The sequence below is a fragment of the Hypanus sabinus genome, chromosome 6 (assembly GCF_030144855.1).
Source record: "Hypanus sabinus isolate sHypSab1 chromosome 6, sHypSab1.hap1, whole genome shotgun sequence".
NCBI lineage: Eukaryota > Metazoa > Chordata > Chondrichthyes > Myliobatiformes > Dasyatidae > Hypanus > Hypanus sabinus.
In genome coordinates this window covers 118509296-118530839 of record NC_082711.1, presented here as the reverse complement: position 1 = coordinate 118530839, position 21544 = coordinate 118509296, and the positions used below count along the sequence as shown (strand labels likewise).

The window sequence follows — 21544 nt, the reverse complement described above, 5'->3', positions numbered from 1 at the left end:
CCCGGGTATGTGTAGGAGGAGGTTTCTCAGAGTTATTTGACATAGGATGGGGCACATGACAAGGGGACCCTTTGACCCCTTTAGTTTTCACTATATCTATTGAACTACTTGCACAGAGAAACTCTCCTCAGATCTCCCCTATTACAATAGGTACAATTTCACATTCGCTATCACTTTACGCTAGTTTATATAGTTTATATGGCAAATGTTCAACAAACTCTCCCCTGTGATTTAAAAACACCGGAGCAATTTGGATTTCTTTCAGGATACAAAGGTAATTTGTCAAAATCAGCAATGAAGCTGATTAATATGGATAAAAGTAAAGTGTCTCTCCCTCCCCAAATCATGGTTACAAATGAGGTCCGCTACTTGAGTATTAAAGTTAATACTTCCTTATCATTTGTGGCTAAAACAAATTACTCTTTAATTTTGAAAAAAGTAGAAGATGGAGACACCTGCCAGCATCAGTCCCAGCCCGTATATCGGTCATTAAAATGAACATTTTACCCCGCATTAATTTTATCAGCTCAATGATCCCACTTGCACCTCCAGCAGGATATTGGCAAAAATTGGACTCCTTACTACAATGCTATGTTTGGAACGGTAAACGACCCAATATAAAGTGGTCAACTCTACAATTCAAAAAGTCAGATAGGGGATTGGCATGTCCAAATTTTAAATTGTATCACTGGGCATTTGTACTAAAAAGTCTTAGCTATTGGATGGAGGAGGATAAAGTTTCATGATGGAAAAATATAGAACAAGAGCTAATAGCACCAATAAGGTTGAAGGACTTTTTCCTTACAGAAAGAATTTTTCTACCAAAAAATGTGATTTATATTACGGTCCAATTTTAACCCATGTGCTACAAGTGTTTAGAGCAGCAGAAAAATTCCTAAAATTTAAAAGCTTATGGTGCAAGTCATCTCCATTATGGAACAATAATCATTTTCTATCTGGGGGGGGGGAACCATTCACTAACAGAACTTGGGAAGATAAAGGTATTGCTACTCTTCAAGATATTAATGGGGCAAGTACTATCCTTAGCTTTCAAGAACTGATCTTGATATAATATTGATAAACACTCTCTTTTCTACTTTAGAGTAAGATCAGCTTGTAAAGCCTACGGGGTTCCCTGAGGTCAGATTTAAAGGACTATCCCATTTTAAGTTGGATACAGGGTGCTCCAAAACAGATAGTGTCATATATCTATGATAAATTAAACTCACAGAATTATATGCCCACATCAGGAATGAAAGCCTGGGATAGGGACATATCTGAATTGGGACAAGACTTAGACTGGGATGGGATTTGGGATAATGCTGCCGGTGCTTCGAAAAACCCAAATCATCGGTATATACACTTGAAATTTTGTCATGGAGCATATCTAACACCAAGAATTAGACATCATATGGAACTGGTTTCTGACCCATATTGCTCATTTTGCCCCCACGGAACCATTGGCTGTTTTATACATGTTGTATGGGAATGTCCAGGGGTTTTGGTTTGTGGGGGAAGATTATCAGTACTCTTACGGAACTAATGGGGGTACAATTACCAATGGACCCCACTGTACATCTTCTAAATGCTGACTCACCTTTCCCTTACGGAAAAAACATGCAAAGTCTGGCTGGCAGGTCTGACTGCAGCTAAGAAGATTGTAGTCCGGCTTTGGAAACCTCCCCATGATATTTCATATATTCACTGGCTTCAGAGCTTTATAGACATTTCTTACTTGGAACTTCCATCAGCAAGAGTAAATGATGCACTACCAAACACAATCTTAATGTGGACATATTTGATATCTAACTAAAAAGATCTTTTGTTAAAATAGGAATGCTTTGTCTGTGTATGCACTACTATGCAGTTGGTGGGTGGAGGGGAGGGGGTAGAGGGGGGATGGTGAGGAAGGTTGGGGGGTGGCTGGGTTAAATAGTCAAAATGTAATTGGTAATTGGTTGTATTGAATGTAATTTGTTGGTGTTCCACTAAAAAATTAGTAAAAAAAAAAGGATGCTCTTTATCGACTGCAGCTTGACATTCAATAGCATTGTCCACTGAAAACTAATTAGTAAGCTTCAAAACCTTGGCCTCAATACCTCCTTGATTATAATTTGATCCTCGGTTACCTCACTTGCAGACCCTAGTCAGATCAGATTAGAAACACCCCCTCCTCCAAAATCTCCATTAGCTCAGGTTCACCTCAGGCTGTGTGCTTAGACCTCTGCTCTACTTGCCTTACACTTGTGATGGTGTGGCTAAACTGTATGTTCAAGTTTGTTTACGACACCGCTGTTATAGGGGGAATCAAAGGTGATGACAAATCAACATACAGGAGGGAGATACAAAATCTGGCTGGTTGGTGCCATAACAACAACCTCTCACTCAATATCAGCAAGACCCACGAGCTGATTATTGACCTCAGGAGGAGAAATCCAGAGGTCCAGGATCCAGTCCTCATGGGAGGATCAGAGGCAGAGGGGGGTCAGCAACTTTAAATTCCTCTAGATTATTATTTCGAGAGACCTGCCCTCATGGCAGGCCGCAGGGTTCCCGGGCAGGGCTGCCTCTCAGGCGGGAGCACAGAGGCCTGGGTCAGTCACGGATACCTGGGCAGGTGTGGGGCACAATCCATGGCAAATGAGGGGAGGAAAGGATAGGAGTCCCTAGGGCGGGCCGTATAGATCCCGGGCAGGGCCACCTCCCAGGCAGAAAACACAGAGGCCTGGGCCAGTCACAGACACCTGGGCAGGTGCAGGTCACAACCCTTAGGGAGCAATAGGTGGAAGGAGCAGAACCCCCACCAGGCATCAGCAGTCCAGCCGGACCTGCCCGACAGAGGCAACGGGTAGGAAGGGGCAGAGCCCCTGTTGGGCAGCGGCAATATGGCCAGACCCATCCGACAGAGGCAACAGGTAAGAAGCTGGGTCCAGGGTAAGCAGCAGAACTACAGTGATCCACCGCGTACATTGGTAAATTGGGAAAGGCAACCAACAGCATGGCAGTGCAAGCAAGTAGAATAAGGCAGAACAGCAGAACCAGCACACAGGAGAGAAGCAGGGGAACAAGGCCAACCAGATAGAGCATATACAGGATAGGCCAGGCCAGCAACCAGGGCAGAACAGGACACAGACAGGATTCAGAGCTGACAGAACAGACAAATGCAGAACAAAACAACCACCCACCCAGTCTCTGTCCCACGGCCCCTTATAAACACCTGCAGCCAAATTAGCCACAGGTGTGCATCTTTGATCCGGGATGATCTTAACAGGCTCAAAGGGGCCGGGAGGGACAGCTGCAAGACCCGGAGTCCAGAGCACTCGGACCGGATCGAGATCCAGAACGTGGATTCCAGACCGGAACGGACCCTGACACTCACACACAATGCGTAAAACAAAATATTACCATTAATAAGTTAATAAAATGTAATTATATGTGCATGTAGAGCACAGCACAGGTAAACAATATAATAAACAGGTAAACAGTGAACAGGTGAACAGTAAATGAATACGGTTATCTCTCGGGGTCCGAGGAAGACTACATTGTGCAGGGTGGCAGTATGTTTTTTACGAGACCAAGTTGTGAGTTCGACATCAACCCAGCATGGATGGAGAGCACGCTCGGGGGCGGCCTGTCACTGGATCGAACTGGGGAATCTCCATTCTTGAGCCTGGCGCTGATCTCACTGTGACACAAGCTGACCTTTTGCACAATGTAACCAGTGCGTGAAAGATATTAAAGTGGAAGAGCCTTGCACAGAGACGATCCCACTCTCTCGGCCTCAGAAGTCAGGATCCAGTGGCACAAAGAATCATTACATCTGGCATCTTCCTTGGCTGCATTGGATGGTCGCATCTTCTTAAGTGCTCTGCCGCACCCTACACACTCCACAATGCGCTGCTCCAATGCCTTCTCAGCCATTGAACCCTGAACAGTAAACTGTGAACAGGTCGCTGTCCGAGTGAGATCTTGGTCATCGGGACTGGAGAGAACGGGCGAAGAAGTTGGTAGAGGGAAGTGAAGGAGTACAACCTGAAAAGCTGATAGATGAAGCCAGATGAGGGGGAAGCCAGACTATTGGAAAGCTGGGCAATGATTCTATGATCTGCGTTAAGGAGGGAGAGAACACATTGAGATTGTTAAAACTGGTAATGACTCCATTCAGACAGCAGGATGATGGCTGCCTTGCACCACACAAAGAGCATTTTCCCCATCACTGGGAATCTCACAACAGCAACTTTATGGTCAGCCTGTCACACTCCTGGGCTGTTGAAGGGCAGTGAACAACTCTCCAAATCTTCCCACAATGAAACCAAAGGGATCAGAGCCCCACCCCCATTCTGAATCCCCATAAAGAGAGCAGAGCCCCACCCCTGACTAAAATCTGGAACTGTACAAGAAGCGGGTAGAACTTCAAACTAAATTTGACCTTATTTCCACTCAACCAGTTCAACGTCAACTTCTTGAAAGCAAGAGCCGATTTTATATTCATGGTGATAAACCTGGCAAGATCTTAGTTAACCAACTGAGACGCTCGAAAGCTAAACAACATATTACAAAAATGCGAATGGGAAATGGGAATATTACTTCGAATCATTCTGAAATTAATGATACATTTTAAGAATGATACTCCACTTTACACCTCCGAATCTTTAAATGATAATATTTCTGTTGACCATTTTTTAAATAGTTTGAATATTCCTTTGCTCTCCTCTGACTTTAAAGTATACCTCAATGAACCTTTATTACTAGAAGAAATATCCACTGCCATGTCTACACTGCAGTTGGGTAAATCTCCTGGACCTGATGGGTTTTCTGCAGAATTTTATAAATCATTTTCTTCACTACTTTCATCTCAGTTAATTTTAGTTCTATCTGATTCATTTAAACATGGTAAATTGCCACTATCATTTAATGAGGCATGTATTATTCTTTTAGCTAAAAAAGGTAAAGATCCAACAAATTTATATTGCTATATAAATATATATCTGCTATATTTATGTCCCACTGTTTCTGTTTTGACCAACTCTCAGCAATCCCAGTCTTTTAGCCTTAAACGTGGCACTCGACAAGGATGCCCTTTAAGTCCCTTACTTTGAACAAAACAAAAGAGATGGTTGTTGACTTCAGGATGGCACGGAGCGACCACTCCCCACTGAACATCGACGGCTCTTCGGTAGAGATAGTTAAGATCACCAAATTTGGTGTTCACCTGGCGGAGAATCTCACCTGGTCCCTCAACACCAGCTCCATAGCAAAGAAAGCCAAGCAGCGTCTCTACTTTCTGCAAAGGCTGAGGAAGGTCCATCTCCCCTCCCCCCCATCCTCATCACATTCTACTGGGGTTGTATTGAGAGCATCCTGAGCAGATGCATCACTGTCTAGTTTGGAAATTGCACCATCTTGGATCACAAGACCCTGCAGCGGATAGTGAGGTCAGCTGAGAAGGTCATCTTCCTGTCATTACAGACCTTTAGACTACACGCTGCATCTGGAAGGCAAACAGCATTATGAAAGAACCCATGCACCCCTCATACAATCTATTCTCCCACTTGCCATTTGGGAAAAGGCACCGGAGCATTCGGGCTCTCACAACCAGACTATGCAGCAGTTTCTTCCCCCAAACTATCAGTCTCCTCAATACCCAGAGACTGGACTGACAGCAACTTACTGCCCTCTACTGTGCCTATTGTCTTGTCTATTATTTATTGTAATGCCCACACTGTTTTGTGCACTTCATGCAGTCCTGGGTAGGTCTGTAATCTAGTGTGGTTCTTTTTTCTGTGTTGTTCTCATGTATTTCAGTGTAGTTTTTGTACAGTTTCAGGTAACACCATGGTCCTGAAAAACATTGTCTTGTTTTTACTGTGTACTGTACCTGCAGTTATGGTTGAAATGGCAATAAAAAGTGACTTGAATTTGAACTTGAACTTTTGATTTGGCTAGAGAGCCACTGGTGATCGCGTTTCGAAGTCGTCCTGAATTTATGGGGATTTGGAGGGGAGGTGTTGAGCATAAAGTTTCTCTTTGTGCCAACAATCAGTTACTTTTTGTATCAAATCCATCCACTTCCTTAATCTCAATGTTTTTATTTCTTGATCAATTCAGCCAGCTTTCTGGTTATAAACATAATTTACATAAGAGTGAACTCTTCCCGATTAATAGAGAAGCACAAGCATTGGTATTTCATGACCTCCCTTTTAAAGTAGTTAATAATCTATTTACTTATTTACTTACCTTGGTATTACAGTAACAAGGAACTTCAAGAATCTTTTTTTGAGAAAATTTTGCGAATCTTTTAAATTCTACAAAACAGAGTTTTACACAATGGTCACCCTTACCTATGTCCCTGGTAGGTTGAATTAATGTTATTAAAATGTATATCCATCCTAAATTTTTACACTTATTTCAGTTTTTACCAGATTTTATTTCTAAAGCTTTTTTTGAATCGTTAGATTCTATCATTTTGTCCTATCTATGGAAGGGTAAACATTCTAGACTTAATAAAGCTTACCTTCAAAAATCAAAAAAGGATGTGGCATGGCTTTGCCTTACTTCCGTTTATATTATTGGGCAGCCAATATTTGCTGTCTTACTTTTTGGTCCTTTTTTTATAATCAGTCTGACTGTCTAAAATAGGTGACAATGGAGTTGAACTCTACTAAGGATATCTCTATTTCTGCACTTGTCTCTTGCCTAGACTAATTGTTAAACTTCTTATTAGACATATTCTGAGAATATGGGCTCAGTTTAGAAAATATAATGGCTTTCGTGGTTTCTCTCTCTCTACTATCTTACACAACCATCTTTTCCTACCTTCTATGCAAGACTCAACATTTCATGATTGGTATAGAAAGGGCACTAGGTGCTTTGAAGATCTTTTCATAAATAATCGTTTTGCAACTTTTCAACAACTGTCTGTAAAGTTTAATCTACCTAATACCCATTTCTTTAGATACCTTCAAATTAGACATTTCATTAACCCTTTATTATCTAATTTTCCTGAGATGCCTGAGAAAAACATTGTGGACCTCTTTCTTTGTATAAATCCATTTGGTAAAGGCTTAATATCTTTTATTCATGATAAATTAGTAATATTGAGGTGTGCCCCCTTTGATAAAATTAGAACTGCCTGGGAGCATGATTGAAATATTTCTTTATCTGATGCGGTATAGGATTCAATTCTAAAGTCAGTTAATTCAACCTCTTTATGTGCTCGCCACTGTCTTTTACAGTTTAAGGTTGTACATAGGGCTCAGATTTCTAAAACTCAATTGTCACAGTTTTATCCTGACATTAGTCCTGTTTGTGACAAGTGTAAAGGGGGCGATGTTCCTCTTATCCATATGTAGTGGGCTTGTCCCAGTCTAGAGGAATTCTGGGGAGAAGTTTTTTTATCTTCATCCCATATTCTTAATTGCCACTTAGAACATAATCCATTGATTGCTCTTTTTGGTACCTTGCGTGAGGCAGACATGCATTTGAATCCGATTGAGCGTCAAACATTATCTTTTGCCTATCTTTTGGCTAGATGCTTAATTCTCCTTAGATGAAGAGATGTCGCCCCACCCACTCATGCTCAATGGCTTAATGATACTATGTCCTGTTTAGATCTTGAAAAATTTCATTACTCACTTCTCAAGTTGGACATAAAGTGTCAAAAGGTGTGGTGACCTTTTCTTGAATACTTTAAAACTTGCCTTTAGATTAAGTTTATTCTTTTAAATCCCTTACTTTCAGTAATTTTTCTCTCTGTATGTTTTATGGTTTCTTTTTGATGGAAATTACTTCATACTTTTGGTAAGAGGCATTACTATTATTTTTTTATTTATATTTACAGTTTTGTGGGGTTGAATGCTCTGATAATTTTTTTTACATATTGTAATAGTCAGCCTGGAGTTTCATTGTGGGAGGGTAGGGAGGATACTAACTTTATATGATTTTATTCTGGGTGCTGTTTCCTTATTGTTACAAATTATATAATTGATATGCTTATTTTGCACTGTATTAATCTTCACTTTGTTGTTGGGTTTTTTGTCAGTAGTTGCTTTGTAGAAATGCATAAAAAGTTAATAAGAAAAAGAGAGCAGACCCCCACCCCATTCCGACTCCTTAAAGGGCCATCAGAAGGCCTTGGCGGGCAGAATTAAGGAAAACCCCAAGGCAGTCTACCAGTATGAGAAGAGCAAGAGTAAAAGCCGTGAAAGAATCAGACCTATCAAGTGTGACAGTGGGAAAGTGTGTATGGAACCAGAGGAAATAGCGGAGGTACTTAACAAATACTTTACTTCAGTATTCACTATGGAAAAGGATCTTGGCAATTGTAGGGATGGCTTGCAGCAGACTGAAAAGCTTGAGCATGTAGATATGCAGAAAGAGGATGTGATGGAGCTTTTAGAAAGCATCAAGTTGGATAAGTCACTGGGACCAGATGAGATGCACCCCAGGCTACCGTGGGAGGAGAGGGAGGAGATTGCTGAGCCTCTGGTGATGATCGTTACATCATGAATGCTGGCAGGAGAGGTTCTGGAGGATTGGAAGGTTGCAGATGTTGTTCCTTTATTCAAGAAAGGGATTAGTGATAGCCCAGGAAATTATAGACCAGTGAGTCTTAGCTCAGTGGTTGGTAAGTTGATGGACAAGATCCTGAGAGGCAGGATTTATGAACATTTGGAGAGGTATAATATGATTAGGAATAGTCAGCATAGCTTTGTCAAAGGCAGGTCATGCCTTCAGAGACTGAATTTTTTGAGGATGTGACTAAACACATTGAATAAGGTAGTGCAGTAGATGTAGTGTATATGGATTTCAGCAAGGCATCTGATAAGGTTCCCCATGCAAGGTCATATTGAGAAAGTAAGGAGGCGTGGGATCCATGGAGACATTGCTTTGTGAATCCAGAATTGGCTTGTCCACAAAAGGCAAAGAGTGGTTATAGACGGGTCATATTCTGCGTGTAGGTCGGTCACCAGTGGAGTGCTTCAGGGATCTGTTCTGGGGCCCTTACTCCTTGTGATTTTTATAAATGTCCTGGATGAGGATGTGGGGGGATGGGTTAGTAAGTTTGCTGATGACACAAAGGTTGGAGATGTCATGGATAGTGTGGAGGGCTGTCAAAGGATACAGCGGGACATTGATAGGATATAAAACTGGGCTGAGAAGTGGAAGCTGGAGTTCAACCCAGATAAGTATGAGGTGGTTCATTTTGGTAGGTTAAATATGATGGAAGAATATAGTATTAATGGTAAGACTCTTCGCAATATGGAGGATCAGAGTGATATTAGGGTCTGTGTCCATCGGACGCTCAAAGCAGCTGAGTAAGTTGACTCTGTGGTTAAGAAGCCATACGGTGCATTGGCCTTCATCAATTGTGGAAGTGATTTTGGAGCCGAGAGGTAATGTTGCAGCTATATAGGACCCTGGACAGACCCCACTTGGAGTACTGTGCTCAGTTCTGGTTGCCTCACTACAGGATGTGGAAGCTATAGAAATGATTCAGAGGAGATTTACAAGGATGTTGCCTGGATTGGGGAGCATGCCTTATGCGAATAAGTTGAGTGAACTCGGCCTTTTCTCCTTGTAGCGAAGGAGGATGAGAGGTGACCTGACAGAGTTGTACAAGATGATGAAAGGAAATGATCTTGTGGATAGTCATAGGCTTTTTCCCAGGGCTGAAATTGTTGCCACAAGAGGACATAGGTTTAAGGTGCTGGGGACTAGGTACAGAGGAGATGTCAGGGGTACAGATGAGTGCGTGGAATGGGTTGCCAGCAACAATGGTGGAGGCAGATATGATAGAATCTATGGGGTACATAACACTTCCCTCCAAGAAAGCAAGATTTTGATCAAAGAGCAATTTTTTTAAACTGTAGATTACAGAATATAAAGCAAAACATATGTGATTAACATGTAGCACATTACAGAAGCATATACAAATACTAGTTTCTACTTAATTCTTAAACTTAACATCCAGACAATCAATCCACCATGTTATTGCCTTTACCTTTCACATAGTTTGTTACAAAATCAAATTCCTGCAGAACCAGATCTTGTTATATTCAAAATGGAGTTTGATCACCCATTTTCTCTCTTCCCCTTCACCACAGAACACTTAACCATCACATGATCAGCTCAAACAGGGGTTTCAAGGATGGCCTGAACTTCACCCTGCACAGGTGCCAACCCATCACTCATGTTTTCTAAACTAAGCCCATTCGCTGAACTTCCAAACAAGTCCTTTGTTGCAAACAAGTCATTAAATCTATCTCCAAGATCTTTAGTTCTCTATTTTTCCATAATAACACTTGCAGATGGCCTCTCTTGGTCAAAACAACACTTCCCTTTGTTTTGAGAAGTCTCCAAACTCTGTCTTTCCAAATCACAAATTTGAAGAACATCACCAAGTTGTTTATCTTTAAATTCCAAAACATAGTTAAACAAATCAACATCTACCGTCTCAGCATCTGAGAGAGCTGTTTCTCTCAGCGAGGTCAAAGGTCTTGAAACCAATCCAGACTTTACAAGTACTTTATACAAAAGTCCAGAAACAGCACCCCTCTCAATAACTTCAGTAACATTTACCTCACCAGTTTTCATCTCATCACCAACTTTTAGAATGCCATCTAACTGAAGTGACTGAGAATGCTCAATTTCCACTGGTACCAAGGTTAAACCCTTATTCACTGAACCAAGTCCATCTGACACAAAAGGACGGCATTCCTTTTCAACTGAGTCCTTGACTGAGTTTCAACACAAGGTTCAGTACCCTGTGAATTCACGGGTACTTCAAAAACCTGAACACAGATAAACAGGCCAGCGGCCTCTTCTTGGCTTTCATTACTAGTCCCAATTCCAAATTGCAGTTCCGAGCTACTCTCTTGGAAGCTCTCATTTGGGATAAACTTAACCTTAGGGTTTAAAGCAAACTCATCTGCCAATTTAGCAGTCTCAGAAAGGGTCACAGCCTCTTCCCCAAAATGCAGGAAGTACTTGTCAACTTCTGCTTCATTAAATGGAGGTACCAACTTAATTTATTGACTGACTCTAAACCCATCATTAAGATCTGACACTTGACCTCTTTACTGCCATTTCTGCATCTCAAACACTCTCTGTTTTTCTGCTCCTCTAGCTTCATATTGCCTCTGCTTTTCTGCTTCATCAACCTTGAGTTGTTTTTGTTGCAATGTATTCTCCATCTTTAATTTTTCTAACTGAAGCTGAACCTCCACCTCAGTAGGTTTACTTTCAGCAAACATTTCCAACACATCCTCTTCAAACTTTCCCTTAGATATATAATACTGTGCTATTAACATCTGCATCTGAGCATTCTTCATTCTAGTGGTCACCTTAAGTTTTAACTCATGAGCAATTCCCAACAGTACTTCCCTCTTAGCATCATCCAACACTTCAGGGGTTGGTTCTGCCAGAAACTTACAGACCTCAAATTTCATTGTTGCTGATTTTCCACTCAAGTAAATCAGAAGGGATTTTCCCCAACCAGATCGACCATTAATCACTCAATTAAGCCCCCAACAAATTAAAATGACTACAACCAATTTGTTCATATCCCAGACGCAGGCCTCAATTTTGTTACATACCCTGTAACGGGTTAAAAGAACCAGTGAGGCCAAGGTTTGTCATGGTCACATTCACTTCCAACAGTTTAATACTTAATTCCAGCACCGGAGTGACTCTCACTCTCACTCATCCCCTCCACATCCTTTTCACTTCAGAGCGGAATGCTTTAAATTGGCCTGATTAAACTGAGCCCATACCAATACCACGCACCTTTCTCAGGACGGTGCGGATGGACTCCACAAGCAATAGCAGTTGTGATTTTATTGCAGTACCCACCAAAGCTGTCACAATCACAAACCCCACTGTAGGGTCTGGGCACACACAGGCGGGCTGTGGAGTAGGTCAGCAATCACGCTCGTGAGAATGAACCTTCCAGCGAATTAGTTTTTCATTATGGTGGCATTTAACTCACTTCCTCTTGTTAGGAACATAGAAAACCTACGGCACAATACAGGCCCTTTAGCTCACAAAGCTGTGCTGAACATACCTTAGAAATTACCTAGAGCTACACATAGCCCTCTATTTTTCTGAGCTCCATGTACCTGTCCAGCAGTCTCTTAAAAGACCCTTTTGTATCTGCCTACACCACTGTTGCCGGCAGCCCATTCCACACACGCACCACTCTCTGCGTTGAAAACTTACCCCTGTCATCTCTTCTGTACCTACTCCCAAGCACCATAAAACTATGCCCTCTCATGCTAGCCATTCCAGCCCTGGGGAAAAGCCTCTGACTATCCACATGATCAATTCTTCTTATCATCTTATACACCTTTATCAGGTCACCTCTCATCCTCCGTCGCTCCAAGGAGAAAAGGCTGAGTTCACTCAACATATTCTCATAAGACATACTTCCCAATCCAGGCAACATCCTTGTAAATCTCCTCTGCACCCTTTTTATGGTTTCCACATCCTTCCTATAGTGAGGCAACCAGAACTGAGAACAGTACTCCAAGTGCGGTCTGACCAGTGTCCTATATAGCAGCAAAATTACATCTCCGCTCCTAAATTAAATTCCACAATTGATGAAGGCCAATACACTGTATGGAGTCAACAGAGTCAACCTGCACAGCTGCATTGAGTGTCCTATGGACTCGGACCCCAAGATGCCTCTGATCTTCTACACGGCCAAGAGTCTTACCATTAATACTATATCCTGCCATCATGTTTGACGTACCAAAATGAACCATCTCACACTCATTTGGGTTGAACTCCATCTACCACTTCTCAGCCCAGTTTTGCATCCTACCAATGTCCTGCTGTAACCTCTGACAGCCCTCCACACTATCCACAACACCCTTAACTTGTGTGACATCAGCAAACTTACTAACCTGTCCCTCCACTTCTTCATCCGGGTCATTTATAAAAATCACAGAATAAGGGTCCCAGAACAAATCCCTGAGGCACACAACTGGTCACTGACCTCCATGCAGAATATTACCCGTCTACAACCACTCTTTGCCTTCTGTGGGCAAATTAGTTCTGGATCCACAAAGCAATGGCCCCTTGGATGCCATGCCTCCTTACTTTCTCAATAAGCCTTGCATGGGATACCTTGTCAGATGCTTTGCTGAAATACATTTACACTACATCTACTGCTCTACTTTCATCAATGTATTTAGTCACATCCTCAGAAAATTCAATCAGACTCGTAAGGCATGATCTGCCTTTGACAAAACCATGCTGACTATTCCTAATTATATTATGTTTCTACAAATGTTCATAAATCCTGCCTCTCAGGATCTTGTCCATCAACTTATCAACCACTGAAGTAAGACTCACTGGCCTGTAACTTCCTGGGCTATCTTTACTCCCTTTCTTGAATAATAGAACAGCATCCAAAACCCTCCAATCCGCTGGTACCTCTCCCACCCCCATTTATGATGCAAAGATCATCGCCAGAGGCTCAGCAATCTCCTCCCTTGCCTCCCACAGTAGCCTGGGGTACATCCCTTCCAGTCCCTGTGACTTATCCAACTTGATGCTTTCCAAAAGCTCCAGCACATCCTCTTTCTTAATATTTTCATGCTCAAGCTTTTCAGTCTGCTGCAAGTCATCCCTACAATCACTAAGATCCTTTTCCATAGTGAATACTGAAGCAAAGTAATCATTAATTACCTCTGCTATCTCCGGTTCCATACACACTTTTCCACTGTCACACTTGGTTGGTCCTATTCTCTCAGGTCTTGTTCAGATGCACAGTGACATGTTGCGCTCTGCTCACCCTGGTACTTGCCTGGATAAAGGACTACCATTTTGTTTGATGCTGTAAAGGAGCGTTATTCACTTAGTGTTTGCAGTCGCTGTGTTGCCTTTTAGCTTTCAGTCTCAGTTAACAGGCCCAATGGCTGAGTGTTTATTGATTTTCTTCTTCTCAAATTCTGCAACATTTCTCATGGAAGTCGGAGATCTGCTGACCTGCTTCAGAGTCTCTCTCTCTTTCTGCACTTGTGCCACCTCTGAACGTTTCGACAGAAGTTCTCAGTGGGAGTGAGGGCAGACCTCCATTCAGGGCCCCAAACAGACCTTCCAGGTGAGACAACACTTCACCTGCAAATCCACTCGAGACATCAATTCTGTCCAGTGCTTCCTCTTCATTGGTGAGACCTGACGTAAATTGGGGGACCGCTTTGTCGAGCATCTCCCCTCCCACCTCCTTCTTATTCTGCCATCTTTCCCTATACTTTCCTATCCCAATGAAGGGTCTCGGTCCCAAATGTCAACTGCTGATCTGCTGAATTTCTCCAGCATTTTCTGTATGTTGCTCTGGATTTCCAGCATCTGCAGAATCTCTTGTTTTTGCCTTCCAAAGTGCCTCCTGATCTGAACATTGATTTCCTGTGACAATGTGCACAGGGGATCAATTCCTTTGAACAACATTTTCTAAACTTAGTATTTCTGTCTTTTTGATCGAGGATAACTTCATGTTTTTCAGCAATGTACTGCACCTGTCATGATCTTACTCACCCCACAGCTTGTCTGTCACTTTAAAACATCATTACACTCACAATACAACTCTAATTCTCACTTCATTTGGTATCATTGTCAAAATTGTAAATATTAGGTTTGGTGTCATCATCTTGGTCACAGATATGACTGGATACAGTCTGAGGTGTGAGCAATATCATTACAGAACTCCACACTGTGACTATGGGTAGTCTGGGACAGAAACAATGTCCCTACAGTACTCTACTAATACAAGTTGTAAAGGTTTATTCACTCTTTTTTCTCAGAGATAGACAGAATTATCTAATACTCCAGTGTACTAAACTTAGACTAACAGCAGAGAGTGTTTTGTACTGAGAATTACCTGCACTTCCAGGCAGTCTCACTTCGTTGGTCTACTCTCCTTCAGTCAGATTCCTTCTTCTCCAGCGCTTGACCTTTCCCACCCACCTGGCTTCACCTACCACCTCTCAGCTAGCCTCTTTTCCCTCCCCTCATCTTTTTATTCTGGCACCTTCCCCCTTCCCTCTCAGTCCTGAAGTAGTGTCTTGGTCCAAAACTTTGACTCTCTATTCATTTGTGTAGACGCTGCCTGAGCTGCTGAGTTCCACCAGCACTCTGTTTGAGTTGCTTTGGATTCCCTGTGCCCACAGACTTTCTTGTGCTATTAATTCCTGCTGTTTAATGAACAAACTATTTTGATATTGGACTCCATGAAAACGAGGATCAAACCCACTTTATTTATAAAATATATCACGGGGAGTCTGCCTCACAATCAGGGCATCCTGGATTCCAAATAAGCAGTTCTTTCTTTTATACAGTACAGAATGAGATGTTCGTAATTTTCCCTGTTAAAGTTCCCAGATTACTGAATTACTTTGCACATGCCTTTAATTTCATTAATTGTACCAAGGCCTGCATCACGACTGACATGAACAAAGCAACATCATCACTGCTTTAAACCGTTTCTAATGCCCATCTCTATTCCAAAGCTACCAACCTCAGACTCTCTCGTATTCGATTCTCCACCTCACCGTTTATGTCTTTTACCATTTTCAGAAATCCCTTCCTCCACATGGCTCACACCCTCCCATTTACCCCATACAATTTATTTATTGGTTTAGAGATATGACTTGGACAGGTCCTTACGGCCAGACGAGCTACCCAACAAGTTATCCTGAGCTTAACTGCAGGACAATTTACAAGAGCATTTGACCTTCTAACCGGTATGTCTCTGGGCAGTGGGTGGACTCACGGTAAGAACGGAGAAACTTGCTTACACAGGATGCCAGAGTTGACTCTGAACTCCAATGCGCTGAACTGTAAGAGTGTTGCTCTATTCCTCTTTTGTTCAAACTCCCCAAATGCTTCTACCTTCTCCACCAATACCATTCACTTGACCGAGTTCCTTTACCATCTCTCTACCTCCATGACTTCAATTCTCAGGCCTGGCTGCAGAGAATCTTCACTCTGTTCCCCCCATGAGCTCCCTGTGTGATGGAGGAACTGTGGGGCTGATCACTCGTGGGCCAGTAGCCAGACAATGGGCCGCATGACCTGCCCCTGTGTCTGTGATCCTGCAAGCTCTGATTCCTCCTCCGGTCACTGAGCTCACATTCTGACTGCCTCCTCTTGTCTCCTCAGCCAGGACTGGAGCTTCCCCTGCCATCGTGAATGGAACCCTGGGACACTCGGTTTCCTTGCTTCCTTCGATCCCAGTCAGACAGGACATGGATGAGGTTGTGTGGAGAAGGTCATCATCCAGCACAAAGATAGCACGATACTTGGAACGGTCGATTAAATACTTTAATACCAGTTACAACAACCGAATAACTCTTCATTCCGGAAACTTCAGCCTGGAAATCCATGATCTGAGGAAAGAGGATGCTGATGAATACGAGGTCATTGTTACAGCAGGAGATTCAGGAGACGAACGCAGAGAGCGTATCCAACTTAAGGTGTACGGTGAGTAAAACCTCTGTGTAGGGTCCTGGATTAATGGGTGAGGGCAGATCATGTACTGTCTGCCTGTGTCCACATTTGGGCTCACGGTCCCAGTGTAGTGGGGCTGAGACAGTGCAGGGCTGGGGGAACACATCCACTGCATCCCTGGAGATGAGGCCAGTGGCCGTGCAGGGTGACCCTGTGGCCCCGAACCTGGAGAAGCAGCATACGGGGAGAAGTGTGGTACAAACACGTACAATTAGAACAGAACCAGAATCAGAATCAGTTTCAATATCACTGGCATATGTCATCAAATTTAGTGTTTCGAGGCAGCAGTACATGATAAAAACACTCCAATTAACAATAAGGAATATATATAAAATTAAATAACCAGTCAAAACAGAGAGCAATGAAAGGAAAAAGTAGTGAGGTCGAGTGAATGGGTTCATTGTTCATCCAGAAATCTGATGGGGGAGGGGAAGAAGCTTTTCCTGAAATGATGAGTGTGTGACTTCAGGCTCCTGTACCTCTTCCCTGATGTAGGCAATGAGAAGTGGGCATGTCCTGGGTAGTGGGGTACTTAATGGTAGATGCCACTTTTTGAAGGTGTCCTCAATGCTGGGGAGGCTAATGCCCCTGATGGTAGAGTTTACAACTTTCTGTAGTCACAGGATTGTCTGATTAGACATTTACATGAAGGAACAGGTGTACGTGTACCTAGTAAAGTGATCTCCACCTCGCTCTATGTACTGTGCACACCCTGTCCCGGGGCACTTCATAATCTCCCCCAGCCCTGCATTGCCTCGGCCCCACTACACCTCAGCTCCATTTGCCACTGCTCTCCCCCGTAGCTGTCATTCTCTATTCTGAAGAGTTTCTGCCCAAAGTGTTGGAGAGTTGAGGACACTGATAGTCATGTAAAAGTAGAGTCAGTGCTCTCTTTATTAGATGGGGGAGTGGAACCCGCAGGGTGTGGGGTTCTCCTGCTGGAGCCTGTCCACTTCAAAACCAAGTCTGGCCATTCTCCTCTGACTGCTCTCACTAACAAGGCACTTTTGCTCACAGATCTGTTGGTCATTGATTTTTTTTTGGTTTACATACCCTTCTCTGTAAACTTGAGACTGTTGTGCATGAAAATCCCAGAAATCAGCAGTTTTGGAGATACTCAAAACAGCCCATCAGCCATCATCCCACAGCCAAAGATCACATTTCTTTCCCATTCTGATCTTTGGTCTGAACAACAACTTGATCCCTTGACCATGGATTTTATGCGTTGAGCTGCTGTCATACACAGCGTGGAGATTCAACAGAACATCAGTCCGTGTGTCCACACACCTTTAAAACTCAGACCACTGGGGGTTAAACAGGCAAACAGAATGTTATTTATCAGTTAAGGATAAGAATGTAAGAGCAGGAAGATTCTGCTCCCAGAGCAACACACACAAAATGCTGGCTGAACTCAGCAGGTCAGGCAACATCTATGGAGAGGGAAAAAGAGTCAACGTTCTGGGCCGAGACCCCCTCATCAGGATTGGAAAGGAAGGGGGAAGAAGATGGGGGGAGTTTGTCAACTTTGCCTCCAACTTCCACCCTGAGATTGACTAAGTCTATTTCTGACCTCTCTCTCCTCTCCCTTGATCTCTGGAGATAGCCTGTTTGCTGACCTCTTCTTGAACCCCACTCACCTCCACCTTTCTATCCCAGCTTCTTTCCCTTTCCTATCCAGTCTTGAGGAAGGCTTCCTCTCCATAGATGCCGCCTGACCTGCAGAGTTCTCCAGCATTTTGTGTGTGTTGCTCTGGATTTCCAGCATCTGTGTGTTTAAGATTACACTCTTACTACCAAACAGAGGATTGAATACAAGCTCACGAGGACCTGTTTTCCTGGACAGTCGGGTTGACACGAAGCACAAATTTGTGGTGGTGGAGGAGACAGAATTAAGGGGTTTCTCAAAGAGGGCCAGGACATCTGGGACTTGCTGATGGGTAGGGTGAGAAGGCAAAGGCCCTACCACATCCAAGCAGCACACAGGTGAATTGAGACACTGTGACCTGCAGGGATGGAGCCACGGTAGGAAGCTGGGATCAAACTGGATATCAGCATTCACGCAAACATTTTTTACAACTGCGCGGACCCACCATTGTTCTGAGCAGGAATATTTTAACCAGCCTGGAAACTTCGCAGCGCTTCAAATTTTTCTGTGTCGCACATATTATGAATATTTAGAAAGTTGAAAAATCACATACTTTTGATTTTATGAATTGAAGGATATAATGAAAGACAATACAATAAAGAAAATCTTTCACATTCTGTAATCTTTCCCTAGCTGCGTCCATTTTCAGTTAACACAACAACATAGGCTACGTGTGGGGAGTATTTCAGCCACTGTGCAGCCGTGCACCCCCGTAGCTCAGAGTCAACAGTGCTAGACAGATCCATCCCAACTGCCACAGCTGGGATTGGCTGAATGTCCGTTTTCCGCTTTATAAAATAATTTCTGATTCTGAGTGTGGTCTGACCAAGAGAGTCCAAAACGCAAGGAAGCTAGGGACTGGAATTGAGTATGTTTCTCACAATGCTGCCATGCTTTTCACCCACGGCGCCGACCTGTGCGGCAGCCTTTTCCAGTTGCTCCCGAGAACTTGATAATTTTTTTTTGTTTGTTTTTAGTCGTAGTGCTTTATGTTTAGTATTTGTTTAGTATTGTGATGTCATCAACTCCGCTGTGGCTAGGCTTCAGACAAAGCACCCTGCGGCACTGGTGTTAATCACAGGGGACTTCAATCATGTGGCTTTGGACACGACACTACCTGCTTTCTCCCAGTATGTGGACTGTTACAGCAGGGGAGTTAGGACTATTGACCTACTGAATGCAAACGTAGAGGACGCATACAGTGCCTCCCCGCTGCCTGCACTGGGGAAAGCAGATCACAACCTGGTTTTGTTACAGCCCAGATATAAATCAATTGTGATGAGGCATCCCACTACCACACTCTCTTTTAGAAAGTGGACTCCTGAAGCTGAACAGGCCCTGAGAGACTGCTTCGGTACTACCAAGTGGGATGTACTGCAAGGGGGGCTCTGTGGGGGCGTTGAGGAGGTCACTGACTGCACAACGGACTATATTAACTTTTGTGTGGACGCCGTTGTTCCTGTTAGAACTGTTCGCTGCTATCCCAATAATAAGCCCTGGATCACTAGCCACATCAAAGGCCTCCTAAACCAGAAGAAGAGGGCCTTTAAAGATGGCGATCAGTTGGAGCTTAAAAGAGTTCAGAAGGAACTCAGGGTACAGCTCAGGGGGGCAAAGGAGCAGTGTAGGAGGAAGCTAGAACAAAAGCTGCAGAACAAAAGCATGAAGGAGGTGTGGGACGGGATGAAGATCATCACCGGATGCGGCGCAAAACGGGGGGCAAACATAAGTGGAGATGTGGAGAAAGCGAACCAGCTGAATAACTTCTTCAATAGGTTCGATAGCACAATCTCATCCTCACCACAGAACTCCTAACCAGGCTTGTCTCTCTACTCGTCCTCCCTCTCACTTCCCTCACAGGAAAATAGCCACTCACAGGAGACCTTACCCACGCCCAAGATTACGGCTACACAGGTGAAAGGTCAACTGAAGAAGATCTGTACCAGCAAGGCGGCTGGACCGGATGGAGTATCCCCACGATTACTGAGGGCCTGTATGTCTGAGCTGGGAGAACCCCTTCAGCGCATCTTCAACATGAGCCTGGAGCAGAGAAGGGTACCCAGACAGTGGAAAACATCCTGTATTGTCCCGGTACTGAAGAAACCAGAACCAAGGGAGATGAATGACTTCAGACCTGTTGCTTTGACGTCGCACGTGATGAAGACCATGGAGCGGCTGATAATACAGAATCTGAGGCCACAAACCAGGCACTCCCGGGATCCTCTTCAGTTTGCGTATCAGGAGAAGGTGGGAGTGGAGGATGCTATCACGTACTTGCTGCACAAATCCCTCTCTCACCTGGACAGGGTCAGTGGTGCTGTGAGGATTACATTCCTGGAATTCTCTAGTGCCTTTAACACCATCCAGCCCAGGATCTTAAGGCACAAACTAACGGAGATGGGAGTAGACTCACACATGGTGGCTTGGATAACTGACTACTTGACAGACAGACCTCAGTATGTGCAGTTGGGAGACTGTAGGTCTGACACGGTGGTCAGCAGCACAGGAGCGCCGCAGGGGACCGTGCTCTCTTCGGTCCTGTTCACCCTGTACACATCAGACTTCCAATATAACTCGGAGTCCTGCCATGTGCAGAAGTTCGCTGATGACACGGCCATAGTGGGGTGTGTCAGGAATGGTCAGGAGGAAGAGTATAGGAAACTGATACAGGACTTTGTGATATGGTGCAACTCAAACTACCTGCGTCTCAATATCACCAAGACCAAGGAGATGGTGGTGGACTTTAGGAGACCTCGGCCTCATATGGAGCCAGTGATCATTAATGGAGAATGTGTGGAGCAGGTTAAGACATACAAGTATCTGGGAGTGCAGTTAGACAAGAAGCTAGACTGGATTGCCAACACAGATGCCCTGTGCAGGAAAGCACAGAGTCGACTGTACTTCCTCAGAAGGCTGGCGTCATCCAATGTTTGTAGTGAGATGCTGAAGATGTTCTATCGGTCAGTTGTGGAGAGCGCCCTCTTCTTTGTGGTGGCATGCTGGGGAGGCAGCATTAAGAAGAGGGACGCCTCACGTCTTAATAAGCTGGTAAGGAAGGCGGGCTCTGTCATGGGCACAGAACTGGAGAGTATGACATTGGTGGCAGAGCAGAGGTTGCTGAGTAGGCTACGGTCAATCATGGAAAACCCTGAACATCCTCTGCACAGCACCATCCAGAGACAGAGAAGCAGCTTCAGCGGCAGGTTGCTGTCAATGCAATGCTCCTCAGACAGGATGAAGAGATCATTACTCCCCAACGCCATTTGGCTCTACAATTCAACCACCAGGGGCAAGACATGTTAAAGTGCCGGGGTTAGGACTGAGCTTAAGTTACCACTCAATGCACTTTAGTAACTATTTAAGAACTTCTTAAAAGCTATTTATTAA

The 21544-nt window shown here is 43.8% G+C and overlaps 1 protein-coding gene across 1 annotated transcript in view; it reads left to right on the top strand.

Annotated features, from left to right (window-relative positions):
* LOC132395787 (SLAM family member 5-like) overlaps positions 1-21544 on the top strand; it is an 87405-nt gene that overhangs the window by 21875 nt on the left and 43986 nt on the right. Inside the window, exon 2 of the mRNA XM_059972826.1 lies at positions 16165-16485. Within this exon, the coding sequence (XP_059828809.1) occupies positions 16165-16485 (321 nt within the window). The remainder of the gene's footprint in view (positions 1-16164; positions 16486-21544) is intronic.